General features: G+C 36.0%; 1 protein-coding gene and 1 long non-coding RNA gene across 2 annotated transcripts in view; one reads left to right on the forward strand and one right to left on the reverse strand.

The window, feature by feature from the left end:
• The window catches only part of LOC309630481, a 600,204-nt gene that overhangs the window by 196,358 nt on the left and 378,384 nt on the right, over nucleotides 1–25,462 (forward strand). The gene's annotated exons all lie outside the window — the stretch shown is intronic.
• Nucleotides 18,034–25,462, reverse strand: part of GALNT13 (polypeptide N-acetylgalactosaminyltransferase 13) — a 545,878-nt gene continuing 538,449 nt past the window's right edge. Inside the window, exon 13 of the mRNA XM_082395756.1 lies at nucleotides 18,034–25,456. Coding sequence (XP_082251882.1) covers nucleotides 25,316–25,456 — 141 coding nt within the window. The 3' untranslated portion in view covers nucleotides 18,034–25,315. The remainder of the gene's footprint in view (nucleotides 25,457–25,462) is intronic.

A 25,462-nucleotide genomic window follows, 5' to 3' on the forward strand; every position in this document is an offset into this window, starting at 1 on the left:
CTCTGTTTGCAATCTCAGTTCCTCAGGCTGCAGGATTGTATTTCCTGTTGCTTCTGGTGTCTGTCCCCTGGTGGGTGATGCTGGTCTAAGAGGCTTGTGCAGGCTTCCTGGTAGGAGGGACGGGTGCCTGCCTGTTGGTCGGTGGAGCTGGGTCTTGTCTCTCTGGTTGGCAGGGCCATGTCAAGGGGTGGATTTAGTGGGAAGCTGTGGGCTCAGGAAGATTTTTGGCAGCCTGTCTGCTGATAGGTGGGGCTGTGTTCCTGCCCTGTTGGTTGTTTGGCCTGCAGTATCTCAGCACTGGAGCCTACAAGCTTTTTGGCGGGGCAAGGTATTGGTGAGAAAATGGTGGCCTCCAGGAGCACTCTTGCCAATGAGCAGTCCCCAGAACCACTGCCATCAGTGTCTTCATCCCCACAGTGAGCCACATCTGCCCCCCACCTCGCCACGAGACCCTCTAAGACCAGCAGGTAGTTCTGGCTTAGGCTCCTTTTTTTTTTTTTTTTAAATAAATTTATTTATTTATTTTTGGCTGTGTTGGGTCTTTGTTGCTGTGCATGGGCTTTCTCTAGTTGCGGTGAGTGGAGGCTACTCTTCATTGTGGTGTGCGGGCTTCTCGTAGCAGTGGTGTCTCTTGTTGCGGAGCACAGGCTCTACGCGTGCGGGCTTCAGTAGTTGTGGCACATGGTCTCAGTAGTTGTGGCTCCCGGGCTCTAGAGTGCAGGCTCAGTAGTTGTGGTGCACGGGCTTAGTTGCTCCACGGCATGTGGGATCTTCCCGGACCAGGGTTCGAACCCGTGTCCCTTGCATAGCAGGCGGATTCTTAACCACTGCGCCACCAGGGAAGCCCTTAGGCTCCTTTTGAAGTCACTGCTTTTCCCCTGGGTCACAGTACGTGCAAGACCTTGCGAGTGCTCTCCAAGGGTGGAGTTTGTTTCCCCCGGTCCTGTGGAGTTCCTGTGATCAAACCCTGCAGGCCTTCAAAGCCAAATGCTCTGGGGGCTCCTCCTCCCCTCCTCCCGATGCCAGACCCCCAGGCTAGGGGGCCTGACTTGGGCCTTAGACCTCTCACTCCTGTGGGAGAACCTCTGTGATATAACTATTTTTCACTTCATGGGTTCCCCATCCGGTGGGTATGGGATTTGATTTTTATCGCATTTGCACCCCTCCTACCATCTCATTGTGGCTTCTCCTTTGTCTTTGAATGTAGAATATCTTTTTTGTTAGGTTTCAATGTTTTTTTTCATTGGTTGTTCAGCATTTAGTTGTGCTTTTGGTGTTTTTGGGAGAGGAAGTGAGCTTACGTACTTCTACGTCTCCATCTTGTCTCTCCCCTCCTGTAATTCTGTGATTGCATTGTCAAGAACTCAGGTGCCACCTGTATTTCTCTGAGTTTTCACTCACAAAATATTCTAGCCCTGAGAAAGTAGAGAGTAAATCACGTGGGAGCATCAGAATAGGAAGGCTCTGTGCTGCTATTTAAGAAACAAATGTCCTGGATAAGAATTGGCACAGCCCCTCCTTAGATATTGGGACCCAGACAGGAGCACTCTTTTCCTGAGGATGTGACCACACACGAGCCTTTGTCCAAAAGCCACTGTGGTGCCTCCTCAGCTGGTCCTGAAGAAAAAAAGATCTCTTGACCTCAGGGAAGAATGTCTAACAAGTATCTAGGTGCTGAGATTTAAAGCAGTTGGCAGAGACTGGAGATGATGAGGTTTTCCTTACTGCTGCACACTGGAGCAAAGATATATTTGCATATGAGTCACCCTCTTCAGCAAGCTTTAGTTTCAGAGCTAATTACATGTGTTGTCTAGAATAGCACGAAGAGAATTAACCCAGCAGATTTTTCTATATAAGACTAATGTGTTAATATGGACATACACAATCATTTTGTAAGAATATAGCCCAGAAGTCCTCAGTCAAATTTATATGAATATTACATGAATTGTTTGCTTCTAATTTTGATCAAGGGGAAGTACACTGTGTTAGAAGAATGAGATAAATAAAAATAAATCAGTGCCAAGTTCACTGCTGTTTCCCATTGTAGTGTTAATAAGTTTCATTTTTCCCTTCTAATATTCTGATTTATCTTGTGGGGGAAAAAGACTAAATCACATTCCACGTTGTATGTTCTGGATGGTCTTATTGTCTGTTAATCTCATTGCCATACTTAAGAAATATGGAAGAAACTTCTCTTACTGGCTGTATAGCAGAGGTTTAAAAAAAATTCCCTTGACCTTTTCTTTGTTCAGGGAAGAATAAGAAATAAAAATGGATGCTTTCTTGAGAGCTAAAGAAAGAGATGCTCTTTCTTTCCTCACTCACTGACCCAATGAAATCTCTTTCAAGGTTATTCCTTCAAAAGAGAATTTGGTCTTTCCTCTACACTAATCAATATTGGAGAAAAAAGGTCTTTGACGTCAAGTGTTTTCAGTGCTCAATATTTCTTTAAAAGTCAGTCTTCATGTTTCTGCTTGTAGAAGCTATCTTGTTTTCTTCTTTCTAATCATCAAGTTACCATCTCTTCTACTTTTTAAAGAGAGTTCATGAAAAATTTTAAAATCTAAAATTTAATTGGATTTTTATTTTTCATTGTTTCTTTGTCATACAACTTGTGTTCCTTACGTCTTTCTTGCTTCCTACTGTATCTCCATGCCTGATGCGTGATATGCAAAATAGATACTATTTGTTGAATAGATTGATGTTTTCTATTTCCACAGGAATCACCTCCCATCCCCAAGACAAAATCCTATCAGTGTTATTTACTTTTTATGAGTTGTGATAGAACACATGCTTCTTAAAGTTGAACTTAACCAAAACGAAACTTTAAAAAATTAACTGCAAATGCAATGTTTAATGGTCGATTTGGCATAATTTTCATATTTAGCATAGAATAATTGTCAGGAACAGGGTCTAGATTCATAAGCTTTGGATTGAAATTTTGGATCCAACACTTACATTGCTTATATGATTTGGGTTAATCACTTGAAATGTTATGTGCTCTACTTTCATCATCTGTGATAACCAGCTCATGGAAGGCAGGCAGCTTAAATGAGATTATTCATATAAAGGGTTTTGGAACAGTGTCTGATCCTTAGGAAGCTGTTACCTGTATTATATTTATTTCATCTTATCCTGATATGGAGTAGCCTCTGGTGCCCATGAATCTCCCAATTGGATATAGAGGAATCAGAGTTTATTGTGAGTACAGAGAGAGCAGGTTCACCTTAAATTAATTGGTCACCCCAGACCTAAATGCTACTGCCCCAAATTGTTTTTATACCATATACTTGGAAATGGCATGAAGAATAAGTATACAAAAGGAAGAATGCAAATCAGAGAGGACAGGAATGGACACCTCTCTACCCAAGTTGGAGGGCCAGAATTTTCATGCTCCTAAAAAAGGTAGTGATGCCTGCTGACCTTATTGCTTTCCTGCCTTCGTGAGCCTCTTGTTTCCTTCTGTGAAAAAGTTAAGAAGTTATATGAAATGATCTCAGTTCATTTCAGCTCTAAAGTTTTATTATTTTATAAGTCTCCCTTCTCACACACTCCTCAGAATGGAATACTTTGACATGATTTTCATGAATGTCAAAATTATTAAGCAAAATTTTATTTTGCTAATAATTACAATATTATACAGTAAATATTTTGTCTTAATTTATAAGCAGTAAATACCACTAACTTGTTCACAGGTAAATAACTATATTTCTCAAATGGAAGCATATTAATTCTGACCATTATGATTATTTTAATCAACATCATTACTAATGTTATTAGAATTGAAAAGAATTGGTTGCAGAGGATTTTATATTAAACGGTGTTGCTGCTTATTGGGGAAAAATGAGACTTGTGTTTAAGAATCTTAACATTGGGTGAATCTTTAACTGCACATTTGTGAGGATTTTGATTTTCTACATTTTAGTAACTCTTTTCTAATTATTGGAAATGACCTGTGACAGGAATGAAGTTATATTGGATTGGCCAAAAAGTTCGTTCGTTTCCCCGTAAGGTGGCTCTAGTAGTGCTTAGTTGTCTTTAACTTCATTCAAAACAGTTTTGTTAGATTGTATTGTGACAGCTGTCATATCAGCATGCATTTAAAAAAACTTATCAAAATTGGTGAATTTTTATGTAGCCATTTTAAGATTGAAGATGGAAGAGAAAAAGTAATGTTTTCGGCATATTATGCTTTATTATTCCAAGAAAGATAAAAACGCAACTGAAACGCAGAAAAAGATTTGTGCAGTATATGGAAAAGGTGCTGTGACTGATCGAATGTGTCAAAAGTGGTTTGTGAAGTTTTGTGTTGGAGATTTCTCTCTGGACGATGCATCACAGTTGGGTAGACCAGTTGAAGTTGATAGCGATCCAATTGAGACCTTGAGAGCAGTCAACATTATACCAAGCGGGAGATAGCCAACATACTCAAAATATCCAAATCAAGTGTTGAAAATAATTTGCACCAGCTTGGTCATGTGAATCGCTTTGATGTTTGGGTTCCACATAAGTTAAGCGAAAAAAAACCTTCTTGACCATATTTCCGCTTGTGATTCTCTACTGAAATGTAACGAAAACATTTTGTTTTTAAAACAAATTGTGCTGGGCGATGAAAAGTGGATACTGTCCAGTAACGTGGAATGGAACCGATTGTGGGGCAAGCGAAATGAACCACCACCAACCACACCAAAGGCCGGTCTTCATCCAAAGAGGGTGATGTTGTGTATATGGTGGGATTGGAAGGGAGTCCTCTGTGATGAGCTCCTTCCAGAAAACCAAATGATTAATTCCATCCAACAAATACTGCTCCCAATTAGACCAACTGAAAGCAGCACTCGCCGAAAAGCACCCGGAATTAGTCAACAGAAAACGCATAGTTTTCCATCAGGATAACACAAGACCACATGTTTCTTTGATGACCAGGGAAAAACTGTTACAGCTTGGCTGGAAAGTTCTGTTTCATCCACTGTATTCACCAGACATTGCACCTTCGGATTTCCATTTATTTCTTTATAAAATTGTCTTAATGGAAGAAATGTCAGTTCCTTGGAAGACTGTAAAAGGCACCTGGAATAGTTCCTTGCTCAAAAAGATAAAAAGTTTTGGGAAGGTGGAATTATGAAGTTGCCTGAAAAATGGCAGAAGGTAGTGGAACAAAATGATGAACAGGTTGTTCAATAAAGTTCTTGGAGAAAATGAAAAAGGTGTCCTTTATGTTTACTTAAAAACCGAAGGAACTTTTTGGCCAACCCAGTATTTTTGGAAATATGCAAAATGGTTTGGGATAGGAGTTTAACAACATATATCTTAAGAACTTCAGCACTGATTATACTGAAGGAAGGTATGTTGCTTCCTTTGGGAGAGACCATCTCTGCGGAAAATGAAGGCTGTCTTGATAATGACATATATATAGGCTTATTGTATTTTCAGCTATCAATTTGAAAGGAAGTGTCTGAACATTTCCAGCCATCTCATTGTTTTCTTGGTTTCAGGAAGATTCCAAATGACCTTTAGAAACATTTTGTAAGATATTCCGTGATGCAGACTTTAGGGAAAAAAAATAATGCCCTGAGCATTTGGACACAGCACGCTACTGTTTGCCTGCCATTAATATACCGTATGGATCTACAGCAGGAGGCAGAAGCCTAGAGGATATATTTTCCAAACTTTGCAGGGTGAAAGCTGCCCTACTCGATGGGTCTATTTGTGCAGCTGCCTTGGAAAACATTCCCTGATGGGGCTCTGGTGAGCAGCTCTTCACTTTTTCAGCAACTCTTTAACTGTTACTTGCTTAACCTCTTAGAGCTGGTCTGGGCATTCTGATCTCTGATTTCTCCTACTTCATTCATTCCTTATTGTCCACCCATTAACCATAATATTTTCAGGTGGACTGGAGAACAAAGGGCAAGCCACAAAGGCACAGTTACTGTCCGTAAAAGAAAATCATCAAGATACAGTTTCTTTAGAGAAAAATGGGTTTGCAAATGACTTTTGTTGATTACTGCTGTTAGGAAGCTTGCCCCTGCCCACCCATTACCTGTTACAAGGAAACCGAGAACTTGGAATTCTAGGGAAGAGTTTCCCAAACTCATTTAAGCTTATTATTATGCCATTGTTATATCATATGCCTATGATTCTGAGCTCATCAGATAAAACTCACTCATTGATTTAAAATGACACGCACTTTCATAAATTCACTGCTAGAAGAAATTTTCAAAAGGAAGAAATAATCAAAATCTGAACTTTGGACCCAAACGAAATTAATCGTAGTGACACACCTATTCAGTAGTCTTTTACCAGTAAGATTTTTTTAAGGTTTAAAAAAGCAGAAGTCTTTCATTTTTGTAGTTCTGTTACAAAACATGAATTTAAAAACAACATTTTAAAACCAGAATAGTGTTTTATTTTCTTTTTAGTAAGTCACACATTACACAAATATTAGAAATATTGCCAAATTTCTCACTTCAAGGGCAACATCTTATTATAATACTTTGTTTTCATTATAGAGTAACACGTATACATACCATTCTTTGTAAAATGATAGAGAAGGAAGAAAAGTATGGAATCATACAATTTGCAGATTTTCAAAGGACCTTAAATTAAGCTGCTCCTTAAAATGTTTCTTCACCAATATAGAGATATTTCTTTACCAGTGTTACACATAGAAATAAAGAGAATAATAAAACAAACTCCCATGTTCCTATAGCCAAGCTTCAACAATGCTAAACTTTCTGCTCTGATTATTTCATCAATGATTTTCTTTATTTTCTATGAATAGGTAGCTAGATCTACTTATTGAGCATCCTCTTGCATGCCATCAAGAGACACATTTTACCTGGTTGTCTAAATGTATTGTAAAGATTCATCAATAGGTTCCCACAGTGCCATCTCTCTCTCATATATCTATCAAATTTTTAACCTAAGGATTTTAGCATCTATTAATGATATTGCCTAGATATTTTATTTGATATTGCAAAATAGTGACTTGGTAGTTCTATCATTATCCTTGCATTTATTAGCCGTGATTCTTACATAAAGAAGATCTTTATATCCAATTTTATGACTCTGAAACTCTATTGAAGACAGGTAGGCTAGATGCTTGATTCTTCCTCCTTGCCAGTTCTCAAAATAATGATGCGGTGCCCCTGTATACTCTTAAGGAGACCACTAATTTGTGCTCTGCTTTTTCATTTTTAATTTTTGTTTTGTTTTCAGAACTCATGGATTTTAACATATTTTATGATTTCAGTCCATTGCAGCCATTATTCTTTTTGATGTTCAAGCTGTCCTGTCAATGCCAGAGGTCCTTGGCTCCTCTTTCTTTGATGGATTTCTTCCTTTTTTAGGTACAAATGGATATTTCAGGTTCATCTTTTACATTTCCTGCCCTAGACTCTGAGTCAGCCATTTGTCCAAGGAGTCCTGCTTCCTCTCATAGGAAGTTGCAGTAAGAAATGACAGTATGAGCATTAGAGATGCTTTTTGCTTCTAGGACTTTTCAGGGCACAGAGTCAGAAAATATACAAATTTTAGACAGTAACATAATTATATTTGCTTTATTTTACAATAATACATATGTATATAAAATAGTTTGTATATACACAAAGTATAGTTACCTGCATTGTCATTAAAAATAAACCTGCCCACTGAAAGCATTTTAAAATCTGTGTGGTTCTTTTCAGACCTTAGAATATGTAATTCTACAATTTTTATTTAAAGTTTTGTGTTTTTTGGGAATTCCCTGGCGAACCAGTGGTTAAGACTCGGCGCTTTCACTGCCATGGCCTGGGTTCAATCCCTGGTCGGAGGCACTAAGATCCCGCAAGCTGTGCGGTGTGGCCAAAAAAAAAAAAAAAAAGTATTGTGTTTTAAAAATCATTTGAAATAATCCTTCTATATCTGGTTATTCCACCAACCTTATATACTGTTCATTTTATTTTTGTTCATTTCCATTTTAAGGGATTGCTTTGGTTTTCTGTTTGTTTTTATTTAATTTTAGCTTTTAATTCATGAAAAATATTGACATAATTCCAAAGTCAAAACTATGAACCAAAATACTTTAGGTTTCCAGCTTCACCTTCTCCCCTTTTTACTCTTTCCTTCCGACGGAGTAACCATTTTTTATTACTTTCCAGATAATCCTTCCACTTTTTAAAATTGAAATATGGTTGACAATACAATATGTTAGTTTCAGGTGCAAAATATAGTATATTTAAATATATTACAAAATGATCACCACAGTGAGTCTAGTAACAATCTGTCCCCATGCAAAGTTATTAAGATATTATTGACCATATTCCCTATGCTGTATATTATGTCCCCATAACATTTATTTTATAACTGGAAGTTTGTAACTCTTAAACCCCCACCTCCCTCCCCTCTGGCAACCACAGGTTTGTTGTCTGTATCTGTGAGTCTGTTGTTTTGTTTTTTAGATTCTACATATAAGTGAGATCATGTGGTATTTGTCTGTCTCTGACTCATTTCACTTAGCATGATGCCCTCTAGGTCCATCTGTGTTGTCAAAAATGGCAAGATTTCATGTTCTTTATGGCTGAGTTATGTTACGTTGTATATGTATACCACATCTTTGTGCATTCTTCTCTTGGTGGCACTTAGGTTCCTTCCATATCTTGGCTATTGTACATATGCTGTAATGAACATTGGGGTGTATATATCTTTTCAAATTAGTGTTTTTGTTTTCTTTGGGTAAATACCCAGAAGTGAAATTGCTGGATCATATGGTGCTTCTATTTTTAATTTTTTGAGCAATCTTCTTACCATTTTCCATAGTGGGTGCACCAATTTACAATCCCATCAGCAGTGCATGAGGATTCCCTTTTCTATACATCCTCCCTAACACTTGTTATTTGTTGTCTTTTTGCTGATAGCCATTCTGACAGGTTTCAGTTGATGTCTGTATCTCACTGTAGTTTTGATTTGCATTTCTCTGATGATTAGTGATGTTAAGCATCTTTTTATGTGCCTGTTGGCCATCTCTGTATCTCCTTTGGAAAAATGTCTATTCAGGTCCTCTGCCCATTTTTTAACTGGATTGTTTGTTTTTTAGATATTTAATTGTATGAGTTCTTTATATATATTGGAAATTAACCCCTTGTCAGATATATTATTTGTAAATATCTTCTCCCATTCAGTAAGGTGCCTTTTTGTTTTGTTGATAGTTTCCCTCACTGTATCCTTCCACTTTTTCTCTTAAAAAAATAAATTCAGCATACTGTACAAGCTCTTCCTGAATCTATTAGGATTTGGTCAATGAAGCAGAACCACTGTGAGTGATATAAAGGATTTATTATAAGGATTAGACATTACACAACCTGGTTTAGCTGTCTGTGTAAGCCCAGTTCCCCTGGATCGGGTCTGGGCTTGAAGTCAGCAGGACTAGCAGGAAGGAATGATTCACATAAAGTTAAGAGAACAGGGGTGGATGGGTGGGGAGGGCAAACCAGGACCTATGAAGATCCACATCCATCTCTTAACCTGAACCAGCAGTGGGGTGTCAGAATCTCCAAGCCCCTGACTTTGATGGTGTGGGCAACCTGCAAAAGAACTAGGACACTTTGCCACAACATTAGCACCCAGCATGTGTTCAGAGAAGTTGAAAGAGGAGGTCCAGGGGAAGTTGGAGGAGCTGCCTGTCAAACAGCTGCCCTATGCAGATCCACCACAATGTCATAAACTGTTTGAGCTGCAACAGTGTCTGATCTCACGCTGACCTGAGTGAACCTAGCAGCTGACTCTGATCAGTCTTCAAATCCTGTGCCAGTTTTGCTTGTGGCCAACCCTAAACTAGAACTGTGCATGGAAGAGAATACTGAGAAACTTAGTTCCAACTAAGCTAAGTTGAAACAATACAAAGCCACCACAGTCCATCTTTTGCCAACTTGTCATCCAATATATGTCCCTCTTCCACTACATCTACTATTTCCGCTTGTCCTTGGCAAGCACCTTGATGAATGGTGGTTCTTTGCCTGGACCTAAATCTTTATTCCTGAATGTCTGGGCTACTAGAATCAGTGCCTCACTGGAGACATGGGTGTTCTCAGCAGTACCCTAGGGGATCTCCTGAATTCAGCTGTCCTCTTTCTTAGCCCCATTGTGTAGTAGCAACCCAAATTTCCCTTGATATTCAGGATCAATCTATCCAGCAAGTACCATAAATCAATCCCTTTCTTGCCTGCTAATTCTAATTTAATTATTCATTGCTGTATGCATTGAAGGTGGAAAGATTTCTCACTTTTAATCTAAGACCTCTATACCAGCAGAGTCCAGTGTTACAGATATAGGAAGCAACTAAAATATCTCAGAGGTTACAGAGAGACTAGCCACTCCTATTTTCATCCCTTGATTCCCAGACTTATAAATCCTACCTATGGGAGAAACCGTACACTCATCTAGAATACATACTGCATCCTGGAAAATATACACCTCTACCCCACAAAGTGTTGTAAGCCATTTGACTCCATAACTGAGTTTTCAAAAGGCCAATCCAACTATAAGCATGAACCTATTGTACACTTGCTGCAAGTGAGTTTCTTGATCAGAAGTGATACTGTGTGGAATATCATGAAGGCAAATAAGGCATGTTATGAATCCAAGGATGGTAATTTTGGAAGAAGCATTGTGGAAAGGAAGGCAAATCCACATCCAGGATTAGTGCCACCCCATCCATGGTGAATGTGGTCAAAAATAACCTGGTGGCTGTAGAAGTTAATCATCTTGGAAGTGACATAATGCCACTTCCACCATACTCTATTAATTGAGACAGTCAAAAAGTCCTCCAGTTTTCAAAGGGAGGGATAAATATATGTATATTCCACCTCTTGAAGGAGGAGTAGCGGAGTTCTGATGAACATGTTGGATGTTTGATGAAAAATATGTTGCACAATTCCTGGAAAATATAACCGGCTATTCTTCTGCAACCTGATATTTTTATCTATTTAATTTTTATCTCAACTGAGATCATTACAGAGTCATATAGACCAGGGACCAGTTTCGTGGAAGACAGTTTTTCCACGGGGGGTGGGGTTGGGGGGGAGGGATACGGTTCAGGCGGTAACGTGAGTGATGGTTCAAGCAGTAATGTGAGCAATGGGGAGTGATGGAGAGCGGCAGATGAAGCTTCGCTCGCTCACCCATCACTCACCTCCTGCTCTGCGGCCTGGTTCCTAGCAGGCTGAGGACCCGTAGCGGTCCGCAGCCCAGTGGTTGGGGACCCCTGATACAGACAATCCTTGCTTATTTTCCAATAGTGTATAATATCCCATTATGTGATTATACCAAAGCTCATTCAACCTGCTCCCTAATGATGGATATTTTAATTTTTTTGGTGTACAAAGCAGTTTTGCTATACAAAAATATTTTTATACAAATAATGATGTAATGCCTAGCCTTGTTTGTAGTCATTTCTTTTTTGTTTTTATTTTTTTGTGTATCTTCAGCGTGAAAAAGTGTGCATCTGTAAATTTTTTACTTTTGCTTTTTTGATTCAGGTACAGTTCAAGGAACAAAAGATTCTGTTCTTTCCTTGAGATGAGCCCCTTTTATTTAAAGATTCTTAGAGAAATGCATTTGTTGGCTATTAATTAACGTTATATAATATACATTGAATGATATCCCAGACATATTTTGAAATTATAGTTCATATTACATAACAAAGAAGCAATCACTGAGTAAACAACTGTATTAGAATATTCATTATGCAGTATTGTGTTATCTGTACCTTGATGAAGAAGAAGATTAATCCTTCTAGCTGCTCAAAGAAGTCCACAAAAAGAGAAAGTTTTTAAAAAGTAGTACTGATTTGTTGGGAGTCAGCATGACATTTTTGACTACATGGGATACTGCAGAAAACAGTGATCCATGATGTTTCAGATCTATTTAAAAGTGGGATTGAATTTTGGTCCAACTAATTCTCTGGTGATCACCTAAACATCACACTACATCTTCATCTGTGAAATGAAGATTTTCCTATGATTCAAGTACAAAACTGATTCAGCCTGTTAAATCTAAGTCTGCAAGTGCCAATTTCATTGAACTTTTCATTTAAAAATAGTATATATAACTCAGCTATAAAAACTGAAACTGATTATTTTCCTTGCTTTTTTTTTTTTTTTTTTTTACACTCTAAGTTACTCTAAGGTGTTAAGCAATCTAAGAAGTTCACAATAACTGAAGAAGAAGGATCTTAAGCTGATATGAAAGGAAGCTGAATAGAAACTTTTGAAACTGATGAAAATTCAAAAATTACTACAAAAATATTATTATTCAATCATATTAACTCAAGTTCATAAAAAGTAGGTAGTGGTTCTATTAAAATCATTTAAAAATATTTAGTTTTAGTCCTCAGAAAATAGGTGCTTAAAAATAGTTTAAATGATGACTGTTACTTAATATTCATATTATTAATCATGTTAATCACATTATTACTGATATTGTTAGTTAACATTAAAAAATTTTTAGTTTAATTTTCATTTTGTTTTGGAGTATAGTTGATTTAAAATGTTGTGTTAGTTTCAGGTGTACCACAAAGTGATTCAGTTATACACATACATTCTTTTTCAAATTTTATTCTCATGTAGGTTATTACAGAATATTGAGTTCCCTGTGCTATACAGTAGGTCCTTGTTGGTTATCCATTTTAAATATAGTAGTGTGTATATTTAATCCCAAACTCCTAATTTATCCCTCGTTCCCACCTTTACCCTTTGGTAATCATGAATTTGTTTTCTAAGTCTGTTAGTCTGTTTCTGTTTGTAAATAAGTTCATTTGTGCAGTTTTTTTTTAGATTTCACATGCAAAGGATATCATATGATATTTGTCTTTCTCTGTCTTACTTCTCTTATTATGATAATCTCTAGGTCCATCCTTGTTGCTGCAAATGGCATTATTTCATTCTTTTTTATGGCTCAGTAATATTCCATTGTAGACATGTACCACATCTTCTTTATCCAATTTTCTGTCAATGGACATTTAGGTTGCTTCCATGTATTGGCTATTAAAAGTAGTGCTGCAATGAATATTAGGGTGCATGTGTCTTTTCGAATTATGGTTTTCTCTAGATATATGCCCAGGAGTGGGATTGCTGGATCATATGGTAGCTCTATTTTTAGTTTTTTAAGGAACCTCCATACTGTTCTCCATAGTGGCTGTACCAATTTACATTTCCACCAACAGTGTAGGAGGGTTCCCTTTTCTTCACACCCTTTCCAGCATTTGTTGTTTGTAGATTTTTTTGATGATGGCCATTCTGACCAGTGTGAGGTGATACCTCACTGTAGTTTTGATATGCATTTCTCTAATAATTAGTGATGTTGAGCATCTTTTCATGTGCCTCTTGGCCATCTGTATGCCTTCTTTGGCGAAATGTCTGTTTAGATCTTCTGCCCATTTTTCGATTGGGTTTGTTTTTGTTGTTGTTTTATGAGCTGTTTGTATATTTTGGAGATTAATCCCTTGTTGGTGGCTTTGTTTCCAAATATTTTCTTCCATTCTGCAGGTTGTCTTTTTGTTTTGTTTATGGTTTCCTCTGCTATGCAAAAGCTTTTAAGTTTAATCAGGTCCCATTTGTTTATTTTTGTTTTTATTTTCATGACTAGGAGGTGGATCCAAAAGGATACTGCTGCAATTTATGTCAATTAGAGTTCTGCTTATGTTTTCCTCTAGGAGTTTCATAGTATCTGGTCTTATATTGAGGTCTTTAATCTATTCTGAGTTTATTTTTGTGTATGGTGTTAGAGAGTATTCTAATTTCATTCTTTTACATATAGCTCTCCAGTTTTTCTAGCACTACTAATTGAAGAGACTCTCTTTTCTCCATTGTATATTCTTCCCTCCTTTGTTGTAGATTAATTGACCATAGGTGCGTGGATTTATTTCTGGGCTTTCTATCCTGTTCCATTGATCTATATTTCTGTTTTTGTGCCATTACCATACTGTTTTGAGGACTGTAGCTTTGTACGATATTGTGAAGTCAGGGAGCCTGATTCCTCCAGCTCCGTTTTTCTTTCTCAAGATTGCTTTGGCTATTGGGGGGTCTTTTGTGTCTCCATACAAATTTTAAGTTTTTTTGTTCTAATTCTGTGAAAAATGCCATTGGTAATTTGACAGGGATTGCACTGAATCTGTAGATTGCTTTGGGTAGTATAGTCATTTTGACAGTGTTGGTTCTTCCAATCCAAGAACATGGTATATCTCTCCATCTGTTTGTGTCGTCTTTGATTTCTTTGATCACCTCTTATAATTTTTGGAGTACAGGTCTTTTGTCTCCTTAGGTAGGTTTGTTCCAAAGTATTTTACTCTTTGATGCATTGGTAATGGGATTGTTTCTTGAATTTCTCTTTCTGATCTTTTGTTTTTAGTGTATAGAAATGCCACAGATTTCTGTCTATTAATTTTGTAACTGCAGCTTTGCCGAATTTATTGATGAATTCTAGTAGTTTTCTGATAACATCTTTAGGATTTCCTGTGTATAGTATCATGTCATCTGCAAACAGTGACAGTTTTACTTCTTCTTTTCCGATTTGGATTCCTTTTATTTCTTTTTCTTCTCTGATTGCTGTGGCTAGGACTTGTAAAACCTATGTTGAATAAAAGTGGCATGAGTGGTCATCCTTGTCTTCTTCCTGATCTTAGAGGAAATGCTTTCAGATTTTCACCATTGAGTATGATTTGAACTGTAGGTTTGTCGTATATGGCCTTTATTATGTTGAGGTATGCTCCCTCTATGCCCACTTACTTTCTGGAGAGTTTCAGTCTTAAACGGGTGTTGAATTTTGTCAGAAGGTTTTTCTGATCTATTGAGATGATCATACGGCTTTTATTTTTCAGTTTGTTGATGTGTATCACACTGATTGGTTTGCGGATATTGAAAAATCCTTGCATCCCTGGGTTAAATCCCACTTGATCATGGTGTATAATCCTTTTAATGTGTTGTTGGATTGTTGGATTCGAATTGCTAGTATTTTGTTGAGGATTTTTGCATCTATGTTCATCAGTGATATTGGCCTATAATTTTGTGTGTGTGTGTGTGTGGTATCTTTGTCTGGCTTTTGTATCAGGGTGACGGGGGCCTCACAGAATGAGTTTGAGAGTGTTCCTTCCTCTATGATTTTTTGGAACGGTTTCAGAAGGATAGGTGTTAACTCTTCTCTAAATGTTTGATAGAATTTGCCTGTGAAGCCGTCTGGTTCTGGACTTTTGTTTGTTGGGGTTTTTTTAAAATCACAGTTTCAATTTCAGTACTTTCAGTACTTGTGATCTGTTCGTATTTTCTATTTCTTCCTGGTTCAGTCTTGGGAGCATGTACCTTTCTAAGAATATTTCCATTTCTTCCAGATTGTCCATTTTGTTGACATACAGTTGGTTGTAGTAGTCTCTTATGATCCCTTGTATTTCTGTGATGTCAGTTGTAACATCTCCTTTTTCATTTCTAATTTTATTGATTTGAGTCCTCTCCCTCCTTTTCTTGATGAGTCTGGCTAATGGTTTATCAATTTTGTTTATCTTCTCAATGAATCAGCTTTTAGTTTTATTGATCATTGCTATTGTTTTCTTTGTTTCTATTCCATTTATTTCTGCTCTGATCTTTATGATTTCTTTCCTTCTGCTAACTTTGGGTTTTGTTTGTTCTTCTTTCTCTAGTTCCTTTAGGTGTAAGTTTAGATTGTTTATTTGAGATTTTTCTTGTTTCTTAAGGTAGGCTTGTATAGCTATAAACTTCCCTCTTAGAACTGCTTTTGCTGCATCCCATAGGTTTCAGATCGTCACGTTTTCATTGTCATTTGTCTCTAGGCATTTTTTGATTTCCTCTTTGATTTCTTCAGTGATCTCTTGGTTATTTAGTAACGTATTGTTTAGCCTCCATGTGTTTGTTTTTTTTTACGTTTTTTTCCCTGTAATTGATTTCTAATCTCATAACGTTGTGGTCAGAAAAGATGCTTTATATGATTTCAATTTTCTTAAATTTACTGAAGCTTGATCTGTGATCCAAGATGTGATCTATCCTGGAGAATGTTCTGTGTGCACTTGAGAAAAAAGTGTAATCTGCTGGTTTTTGATGGAATGTCCTGTAAATATCAATTAAATCTCTCTGGTCTATTGTGTCATTTAAAGCTTGTGTTTCCTTATTAATTTTCTGTTTGGATGATCTGTCCATTGGTGTAAGTGAGGTGTTAAAAGTCCTCCAGTATTACTGTGTTACTGTCGATTTCCTCTTTTATAGCTGTTAGCAGTTACCTTATGTATTGAGGTGCTCCTATGTTGGGTGCAAATATATTTATAATTGTTATATCTTCTTGTTTGATCCCTTGATCATTATGTAGTGTCCTTCTTTGTCTCTTGTAATAGTCTTTGTTTCAAAGTCTATTTTTTCTGATATGAGAATTGCTACTTCAGCTTTCTTTTGATTTCCATTAGCATGGAATATCTTTTTCCATCCCCTCACTTTCAGTCTGTATGTGTCCCTAGGTCTGAAGTGGGTCTCTTGTAGACAGCATATATATGGGTCTTGTTTTTGTATCTATTCAGCAAGCCTGTGTCTTTTGTTTGGAGCATTTAATCCATTCACGTTTAAGGTAATTATAAGTATGTTCCTATGACCATTTTCTTAATTGTTATGGGTTTGTTTTTGTAGGTCCTCTTCTTCTGTGTTTCAAAATGCCTGGACATTTCTTATCCATCAAAACCATCGTTTATATCAGCTTTTCTTCTAGATGGAGGAATCAACACTCAACATGTCATACATACCATAAACCTGCCCTTAGGTAGCTCATATTTTTTTTCAAGAGGCACTCTACCTGAATCATTGTTAATCCATTCAAGTGCCCTTCAAGGAATACCCTTAGTGGGCATGTTGGCTGATAAGGACCAAGAAGCTTGCCAGCTCAGCCCACAGAGAGATGGCAATGTAAGTCACCAGGTTTTAAAATTCTTACTCTTCCCACCACACTCTAATTATAGGATTAAAATATCAGGATCTATTTCAAGGTTAAAAAAACTGACCTGAGTGGTTAACTTCACAAGAGTGGCGAAGCAAGAGTACCAGTCTACTGCTTGACTGGTAATGAAAGAGATTTCTGTTGGGTGCAATCAACTGTCCTTAGGTCTTCAGAGTCTGCCACCAGCACTTCTACCTCTTGCCAAAAATGATACAGTGTTAGGGCCTCCTGGATCTATCGGTGGTAGGTGGAAGAGAAGAGAGTGTCAAGGTGGAGAGCTGATACCACTTCAGGTTTGAAAAACATAAGAGGGAGAAGCCCATCTCCCTACTCAACTCCAGAGATTCGTGCACATAAATGTTGACCCTAATAAAGGGCGCTGTAGGGAGAGTTTAATTATCAGTATTTTTTAAATTTGGAATTTATAAATTTATGTCTTCACTTTAAATGTATATTCCTAGGAGTGTGGAAGTAGTATGTATGTAGTCTTTACAAATAAACCTTAGAGAGAAATAACAATATATATGTACAAATAAAGTTAGTCTGTGATAGCATATGTTATTTTATGATTCAGGGGTTGATCACATCTCCAACTGCCTTGTCATCCTAACATTCCATTATCCTATCACAAAATACCATGCTTCTGTTAGAGGGAAAGTGCCCATCTGAGTCATACCAAATTTAATTACTCTAATACTCATATAATTATGGAGTTGTCTTAAGTTCCAAATACATCCATTCCCTTAAAAATTAATAGTTTTGCAGTGAAGAAAGACAGTGTAATCTTAGTAGGAGGACATTTAAAAAGTAAAGAGGAGGTTAAAATGTATCAACATAAAAAGAACAAGAAAAATATCAAAGTCCTTTTCTTTCTGCCTCCCCCTCACCCTAGGCATGGAATATAGTACACCAGTAGAAGGGAGAAAATACGGAATTCATTTGGCACACAAAAAATATTTATTGGGTGCCTGGTATGTGCCATGCATTGTTCTAGATACATGCATTATCACAATGTAATTGAGATCCCTGCTCTTTGGTATTTTTTATTCAAGTGGTGGGTGCTTGGTGGGCGTGGTGGGTGCTTGGTGGGCATGGAGTGTGGAGAGAAGGAGGCAGTAAGTAAGTGAGCATTAAAAGCAGTAAGTAAATTTTTTTATATTCTTGTTTTAAAATTTTTATTGGAATATAGTTGATTTACAGTGTTGTGTTTCAGGTGTACAGCAAAGTGAATCAGTTATACATGCACATATATCTACTCTTTTTTAGATGCTTTTCCCATATAGGCCATTAGAAGGTATTGAATAGAGTTCTCTGTGCTATACAGTAGGTCCTTATTAGTTATTTATTTTATATATAGTAGTGTGTTATATGTCAATCCGAATCTCTCAAATTATCCCTCTCCCCTTCCCCCTACCCGGTAACCATAAGTTTGTTTTCTACATCTGTGACTCTATTTCTGTTTTGTAAATAAGTTCATTTGTAACTTTTTTTTAGATTGCACATGTGAGTACTATCATAAGATATTTGTCTTTCTCTTTCTGACTTACTTCACTCAGTATCACAATCTCTAGGTCCATCCATGTTGATGCAAATGGCATTATTTTTATTTTTCTTAATGGCTGAGTAATATTCCATTGTTTCAATATATATGTACCACATCTTCTTTATTCCTCTGTTGATGGACATTTAGGTTGCTTCCATGTCCTGGCTCTTGTAAATAGTGCTGCTATAAACATTGGGGTGCACTTGAAAGACAAGGTTGTGCTCTTGGACAAGAGTAACAGAAAATAATGTAGCAGAAAAAAAGGTGTAACTTGGAGTCCCACCAGGTTACAGAAAGCCAAGAAGGGACTTTTTGGGCATAAGATATAAAATCTAGACAATATCCTTTACTCTTACTGACAATTATAGAAAAAGTTTTGGAAGCAATGTGTTATTCATAATGTTTTCAAATCAGTGAGCTTCTCAATCATGCAAACATAATGCAATATTTTAGGTGAGTTTTCTTCAGAATAAAATTATGAAAATAGATATTAGAATCCTCCCTCCCTCCTTCCCTCCCTTCCTTCCTCCTTCCTTCTTTCTTTTAGCTTAGCAAATGAAATGGTATTTTATTATTTTATCCCTTGATTCTGTGTGTGGCTAGGAATGTAGGGCTGATCCTGGGGAATCACTTCACTGTAGTGTGGGTAGCCTCCATCTGCTCCTCCAAACTCTGACAAGACTTGTCTTCCAGGATTCCAGCACACGAATCAAGGAATTGGGTATGATGCACAGTATTCTGAAAAATAATTTTCATCATATAATAGCAAATGTTAACTTTTCTATTTCAAGTCATTTTTATAAACAGAAAAAGAAAAGAATCAAACAATTTTAAGTAAATAAAATGATAAATTTAAAATATGCACATTTTAATGTTTCTATTTTATATATTTTTGGTATCAAAATTGTACTGGGACCACAGTATTTTCTTACTGCCAAGAGATATCCATAGGCACTTATTATTTATTTAAAATCTACAAAATGGAACATAAGCATAAAATATTGAAATTATTTGTCTGTTTGAAATGCTGACAAATTTTTTTAAAAAGACAACATAAAGGAAGACTAAATTAGTATATTTTAATTCTACAAAAATGTATAAATATTGAAATTTATAGCAGAGGAACAATTATTTAGTAATGCTTACAACATTTAAAATGTGTAATTCTTGATGCACAGTCTACTTTTATAAATGTTAAAGAACTGTGTGCCAAGCATGAATCTAAAACAGTTTTGAAATTATTTCTCCTTAGCTGTGGCTACACTGACCGAAAAAGCAAAAGCTCCAAAAAAAAAATCATAAAATCATCAAGTCCTTTTTTTTCCCACTTGTGCTATTTTTATCTGAAAGTACAACTGAAACCAAGCAGCAGCTTACATTCATTTTATCCCAAATTAAAAGCATGATGAAAATTTCATGTTTTAACCATTATAGATATAGCCTTAATCATCTAATTTCCCGTCCTCATTCTTACTCATTAAAAACAAAATATTAAGTGGTTTGTTCTCCCTAGCTAAAAACAAAAGCAAAATGATAACTTTTTATAATGATGATATAAATATCATAGAAGTGGTCTTTATCTTAAAAGATAACAAAAAAGCTGCCCTGCATCACTAGTATTTCAGAAGGATTTTTTTAAACAAATACAATTAAAATTGCCTTTAGAACTTATTGAACAATATAAAACAAAAGTTGGACACAAATTTATACAAACTATTTAAAACACATTGCTGGTGTTCATTCAGTACCTTAAATTCATACAATACCTTATACCTAATAGCAATTTGAACATGGTGTAAGTCACACCAGATGTGTTTGTGTGCTATACAGAAGAGTGGCTGATTTTATTGATTCCATATTTTGACATATTGAGGAAAAATGAGAAAAAATGTTAGGTAGTGGCTGAATCCTGAAACACAAACTGTCTTAAGACTTAACCAAGTTTTTGCTGCCCAACTGATTGGAAATTTATTCAAGATTTGTAGATATCAGCTGTGCATAAAGATAGATTGTAGATGATGACACATCCATTAAGATCTTGAATTTCCTAAATTCTTCATATTTATTAAATCAGCATGCATTATAACTTGAGAATGCATACAAGTTTTGCCTCTTCTGAAACTAGTTTTAGCATCTGTAAATAAGATGCCAGTAGAATGGTTGTGATCAGATAAGATCATCATTTCACAAGTGGTGAAAACAATGTAGGGGGGTAGCCAAAATTTTAAGTTCTACGGAACCAATTTGTACTGTATTCTTAACCTCCCACCAAAAAATTAAAAAGGTAAAATCTTTCCTGTTGTTTTATTGTTGTATTCTTTTCTCTCTTTACTTTTTTCCCCCTTTTTATTATTAGGCTGTTTCTAAGCACCATGGCAAAATTGAAATTGTGGGTTGTGTTTATGACAGTCTGCAGAGCTCCACTGGGGAGCTTATAAGTCTCTGCCTATTACCCTACAGTCTTTGAAGCTGCATAACCTAGAACCTACCCAATGGTCACAGTAATAGATGGTCTAATTCTGTGCAAGCTGTAGGCCAATCTTTTACTTTGAACATAATTATAAGGAAAATAGAAGTGAGGAGGGGAGGATGCTCTGTTAGTTACTGCAGAAGAGGCTATTGCCCAGTAATACTAGAATGTTCTGTAATCATGCTGTTTCCTGTTAATCTCTTTATTTTTTGCTGCAGGTCTTTATTTATTGTCTATAGCAGTATTTTATAGAACTAATCTTATTTAAGCACGAAAGGTAGTGAGAATTTATATATCTCTGAATAATCAATGTACTTACCATAAAATGTTTAACAAAGACATTTTTCTCATTATTGTGCCTTTTTTGAGTGCTTTTTAATTGAAGACAGTATTAGGTTATATTAACAATGATGAGTCCTGGCAACACTGATTACAGCTATATGATCTTTGGGCAAGCCACATTACACATCTGGGTCTCAGGCTTGTTATCTATTAACAGGTAAACTAAGGCTAGGTCATCTGTAAAGTCCTTTCAAAGTTTCTACAATTGTGTTTTTTTCATAGACTTGCTCATAGAAAATAAATTTAGTAATTGCTCCTGTGAAACCATGAAAATACATATGATTCTTAAGAGAATGGTATGTCTCCCCTCTAGAAATAAAAATCTTTGCCTTCAAATGGCCACCAAACTCAACCAAAAAATAAAAATAAAAATTACTTTATCTTAATAGAGCAACTTATATAATACAGCAGCATGTTTATAAAATGTCTTGTTTCATTTCCATAAGGCAGGATATTTTATCATACAGAACAAAACATAGTCCATACATGAATGTGAAGAGTATTAGTAAGAAAATTATATTTGGAGACAGTTATGCAAATCCTGTCTAAATATGTTACTAGACTTTACTTTAAAATATAAAATAATATGCCAAAAATATGATACAGTAGCACTTAGCAAATTTAACACACATTTTTCAGTTCATTAATTCAATAAATGTTTAAAGAATATTTACCATGTGCCAAGAACTCTACCGGGAATATCACAGTGAATAAAACTAACAAAGTGCAGGGTTTTAGGAGGCTTACATTCTAGGGTATGAGATGGGGATGTTGGGGGGTGAGGAGGTAGAATGATAGACAAAATATAAAGAAGCAAATTTGTAGTTTGTCAAAGAGTGTACAAGGAATAGAGAGGGCAGGAGGGAGAAGAGTTTGCCTTACTGATGAGGTATTTGAACAGAGACATAAAGGAAATGAGTGAGAGTTCTGTTGGGCAAGAGAACAAAACATTAAGACAGAAATTTGCTTGGCAGTCACAGTAGAATAAGTAAGGGGCAGTCAGAAATGTGTGTGTGTGTGTGTGTGTGTGTGTGTGTGTGTGTGTGTGTAGAGGGATGTTATTCATGAAGGACCTTGAGGACCACTGTAAGAAGTTTGGTTGGAGAAACATGAAGTCACAGGGTTGTGAGCAGAGAAGTGAAACAATCAAATTTATGTTTAACAGAATGACTTTGGCTGTTGTATTGAAAAAAAACAATTAGGGGCAAGGATTGGGAAATTAGGAAACCAAATTATATGCATATTTCAATTTAAAAGGTTACAGGTAGTGACACAGTGGATGTGGTGCCAAGTCGTTGGTTTATGGTTATATTTCAGATACCGAATCAAGGGAATTTGCTGATGAATTAAAGTTGAGAGAGAAAGAGAGGAGTCAAAAGTGACTCTAGGGTTTTGATCTGAGCATCTGGAAGCCTGGAGTTGACATTAACTTCAATGGGGAAGACCTCAGATGAGGAAGATTCAAGTCATTTGAAATATTTATTAGTCTAGCTCCATAGACAAGGAGTGTATTAGATGAATGCATTGTGAATCCACTCATGATTTTAATTTTCTGTATTGAATACAGTATTTTTGAAAAGAAAATTTAATTAGTCATTAGTTTTTGGTGGTTTGTAATATTTAATATTTTTTTTTGTTTGTTAGACACAGCATTTGCTGAAACCATATGAGGATTCTTTGAAAATTCTTCTCTGGCATTCAAGCTCAGGCAGTTTTCATATTTCCTGTATTTTTGCTATGACCATAATGAACTTTCAAATACTTAAAATGCTTCCAAAATGTGTCAAATTCAGTTTCAGTGGAGTAGCTATATTTTTAAAAACTTGTCATTGACTCTTCACTAGATAACATATGCATTTTGATTGACAAGTCCATAATAAGTGAAACAGATTGTATAAAAGAGTTCTTGAGTGTTTAAGCTTTTTAAATTTAAGGAAGAATGCCTTGCAGGGACATTTTGTCATATTTTAGTCAGGACAAGAGGAAAAGAGGGAAGAAGAGAGTTAAAATGGAAAATGTGATTGTCAAGTCAGACCTCAGTTGACTTGTGAGACCACTGTCAATTTACGGCAGTGGTTTACTAGCTCTTAGGAGTCACAGCTTCCTTAGAAGTTTGCTGTAAGCAATGGATTCTCTCGTCAGAAAAAAATGCCCTGACATTAAAATTTTGTTTATAATTTTAAATTTAAATAAATTTAAAACATATCAGCACAAATTTCACGGATAGATTTTTCTTCCTTTTCATGTCTTCTGCTCATGTATTTTGAACGCAAAGGGTTTTAAAGATGGAAAAAAATTCAGGTATTCTCAGAGACTTTGAGGTGAGGGATGTCTACACTTTAAGGAATAAACCTGAAATGCTCCATGTAGTATAATTCTTCCTTAGAGTTATACCAGTTTAAAGCCAAAAAAGGAAGGAATGCTAGCTGAGAAAATCGTACACGATATTACTAGCTTTTAGAAAGTGAGTTCCGTGTGTGTGTGTGTGTGTGTGTGTGTGTGTGTGTGTGTGTGTGTGTGAGAGAGAGAGAGAGAGGGAGAGAGAGAGAGATTGCCTGTAGCCAACCTGATCAAACTGATTAATATTTTCTATTAGAGCTTTTAAAGAAAGGATGAGAGCCAACGATGACATCCTCTACTCTAGAGGTCACGTCTTCCATTCCCCCACCACCCTCTGCCTAAAATTTCTCTTAGCTGCTGAGTGCATTTACAATGAATAAAATACGTATGTAGAGCAAGTTTATGGGCATTTTAAATGGTGTCAAATGGTGTCACAGATTTTTCTTTTTTTTCATGTTTTCTACTTATGTATTTTGAACACAGAGTGCTTTAAGATGGAAAAAGAACATGTGAAGGTAGCCTAATTATGACTGTGTTCCTTGAGTCATAATTTATGGCAAATGATATCTAGCATTTCAGTTAAAATAAAAGTTTAATGGATATATATTGAGTTCATTCCCCCAGTGATGAAAACTTTCGATATTCTGGCATAGCAATGAAATTCTGATAGTAATGCATTATTTTATTTAAATATAAAAATAAAGTAGTCACAGTGACTTAACTAAAATCCTAAATGCCAAAGAATTAAAAATTAGGGCTAATACTCTACCCTTCACCTACAATTCTGTTTAGCCTAAGTGACAAGTCCCAGTCTCTAGAGTGAAGAGAGAAACAACTGTATAGTTTATGAGACAAAGTGGTTAAAAATTGAGTTTCCCACATCAATTCTGGGACCAAGCTGATTGTTACACTCAGCCTGTGTTAGAAGTGATTGCAACCCAAACAGAATATCTTTTTAAAATGTTTCAATTGTTGTTTTTTAGCTTCATTTTGCTCCCCTCAATGACTAGCTAGCTTCTTCTGATTTCATGTACTTTAAATTGAATTTTCAAATTCTCCTCCACTTTTTTGTTTAAATGTGATGTTTTTATAAGAACTCTATGAGATGTCAATATCCAATTTAAGTTTTTTCCTGGTACAAAATTTGGAACTGATTTTTGAGCAACAAATTCATTGCTCAGAAGTAATTCAGTGTATGGCCTTGCTGTTGACATAGAAATTCAACATGTTTCCATGAAGGTCCAGTAGAAACAGAGTTTATAAAACAATTTATAACATTTCATAATGAAGTTATTTTATAAGGCATTTACATTGTCCCTTTTTCCACATTATAAGAAAAAAATAAAAATACCCCCCCCCAAACTAATCCTGTGACATGATGGCAATAATTTTTTTTTGAAAAGCAAACACAATTTGTTTTTCAAGTTGTTCTGATGTTTAATAACAGTTTGCTGTTATTTATTCTGTCTGTGTGCTTTTTAATCAGATACAAATTTTAGTAGGGAAATAAGCAAACATTCCTAAAAATGAATTATAAACAACTGTGTTTTAGAATACTAAAAGGATTTTAAAACTTTCAATTCAACAAAGTTAATATTTTTTCCTAATTGAAATAATGGAAAAGCATAAGTGTAGACACTTTCATGGCTTAGGGGAAATGGTCTTCATGCCCCCAGAGTCATGTTCCTTAGCAGCCATTGTTGAGATCTGCTTCCACTACAGTCCTGCATGGTAGGCACCATTTTATCTTCTTCAGAAGGTTCATCTAGACATTGATTACTGTTAACATGTCTCAAGGTGAGTCTCTGTAA

The sequence above is a fragment of the Balaenoptera borealis genome (genome assembly GCF_965194805.1).
Source record: "Balaenoptera borealis genome assembly, chromosome: 6".
NCBI classification, from domain to species: Eukaryota; Metazoa; Chordata; class Mammalia; order Artiodactyla; family Balaenopteridae; genus Balaenoptera; species Balaenoptera borealis.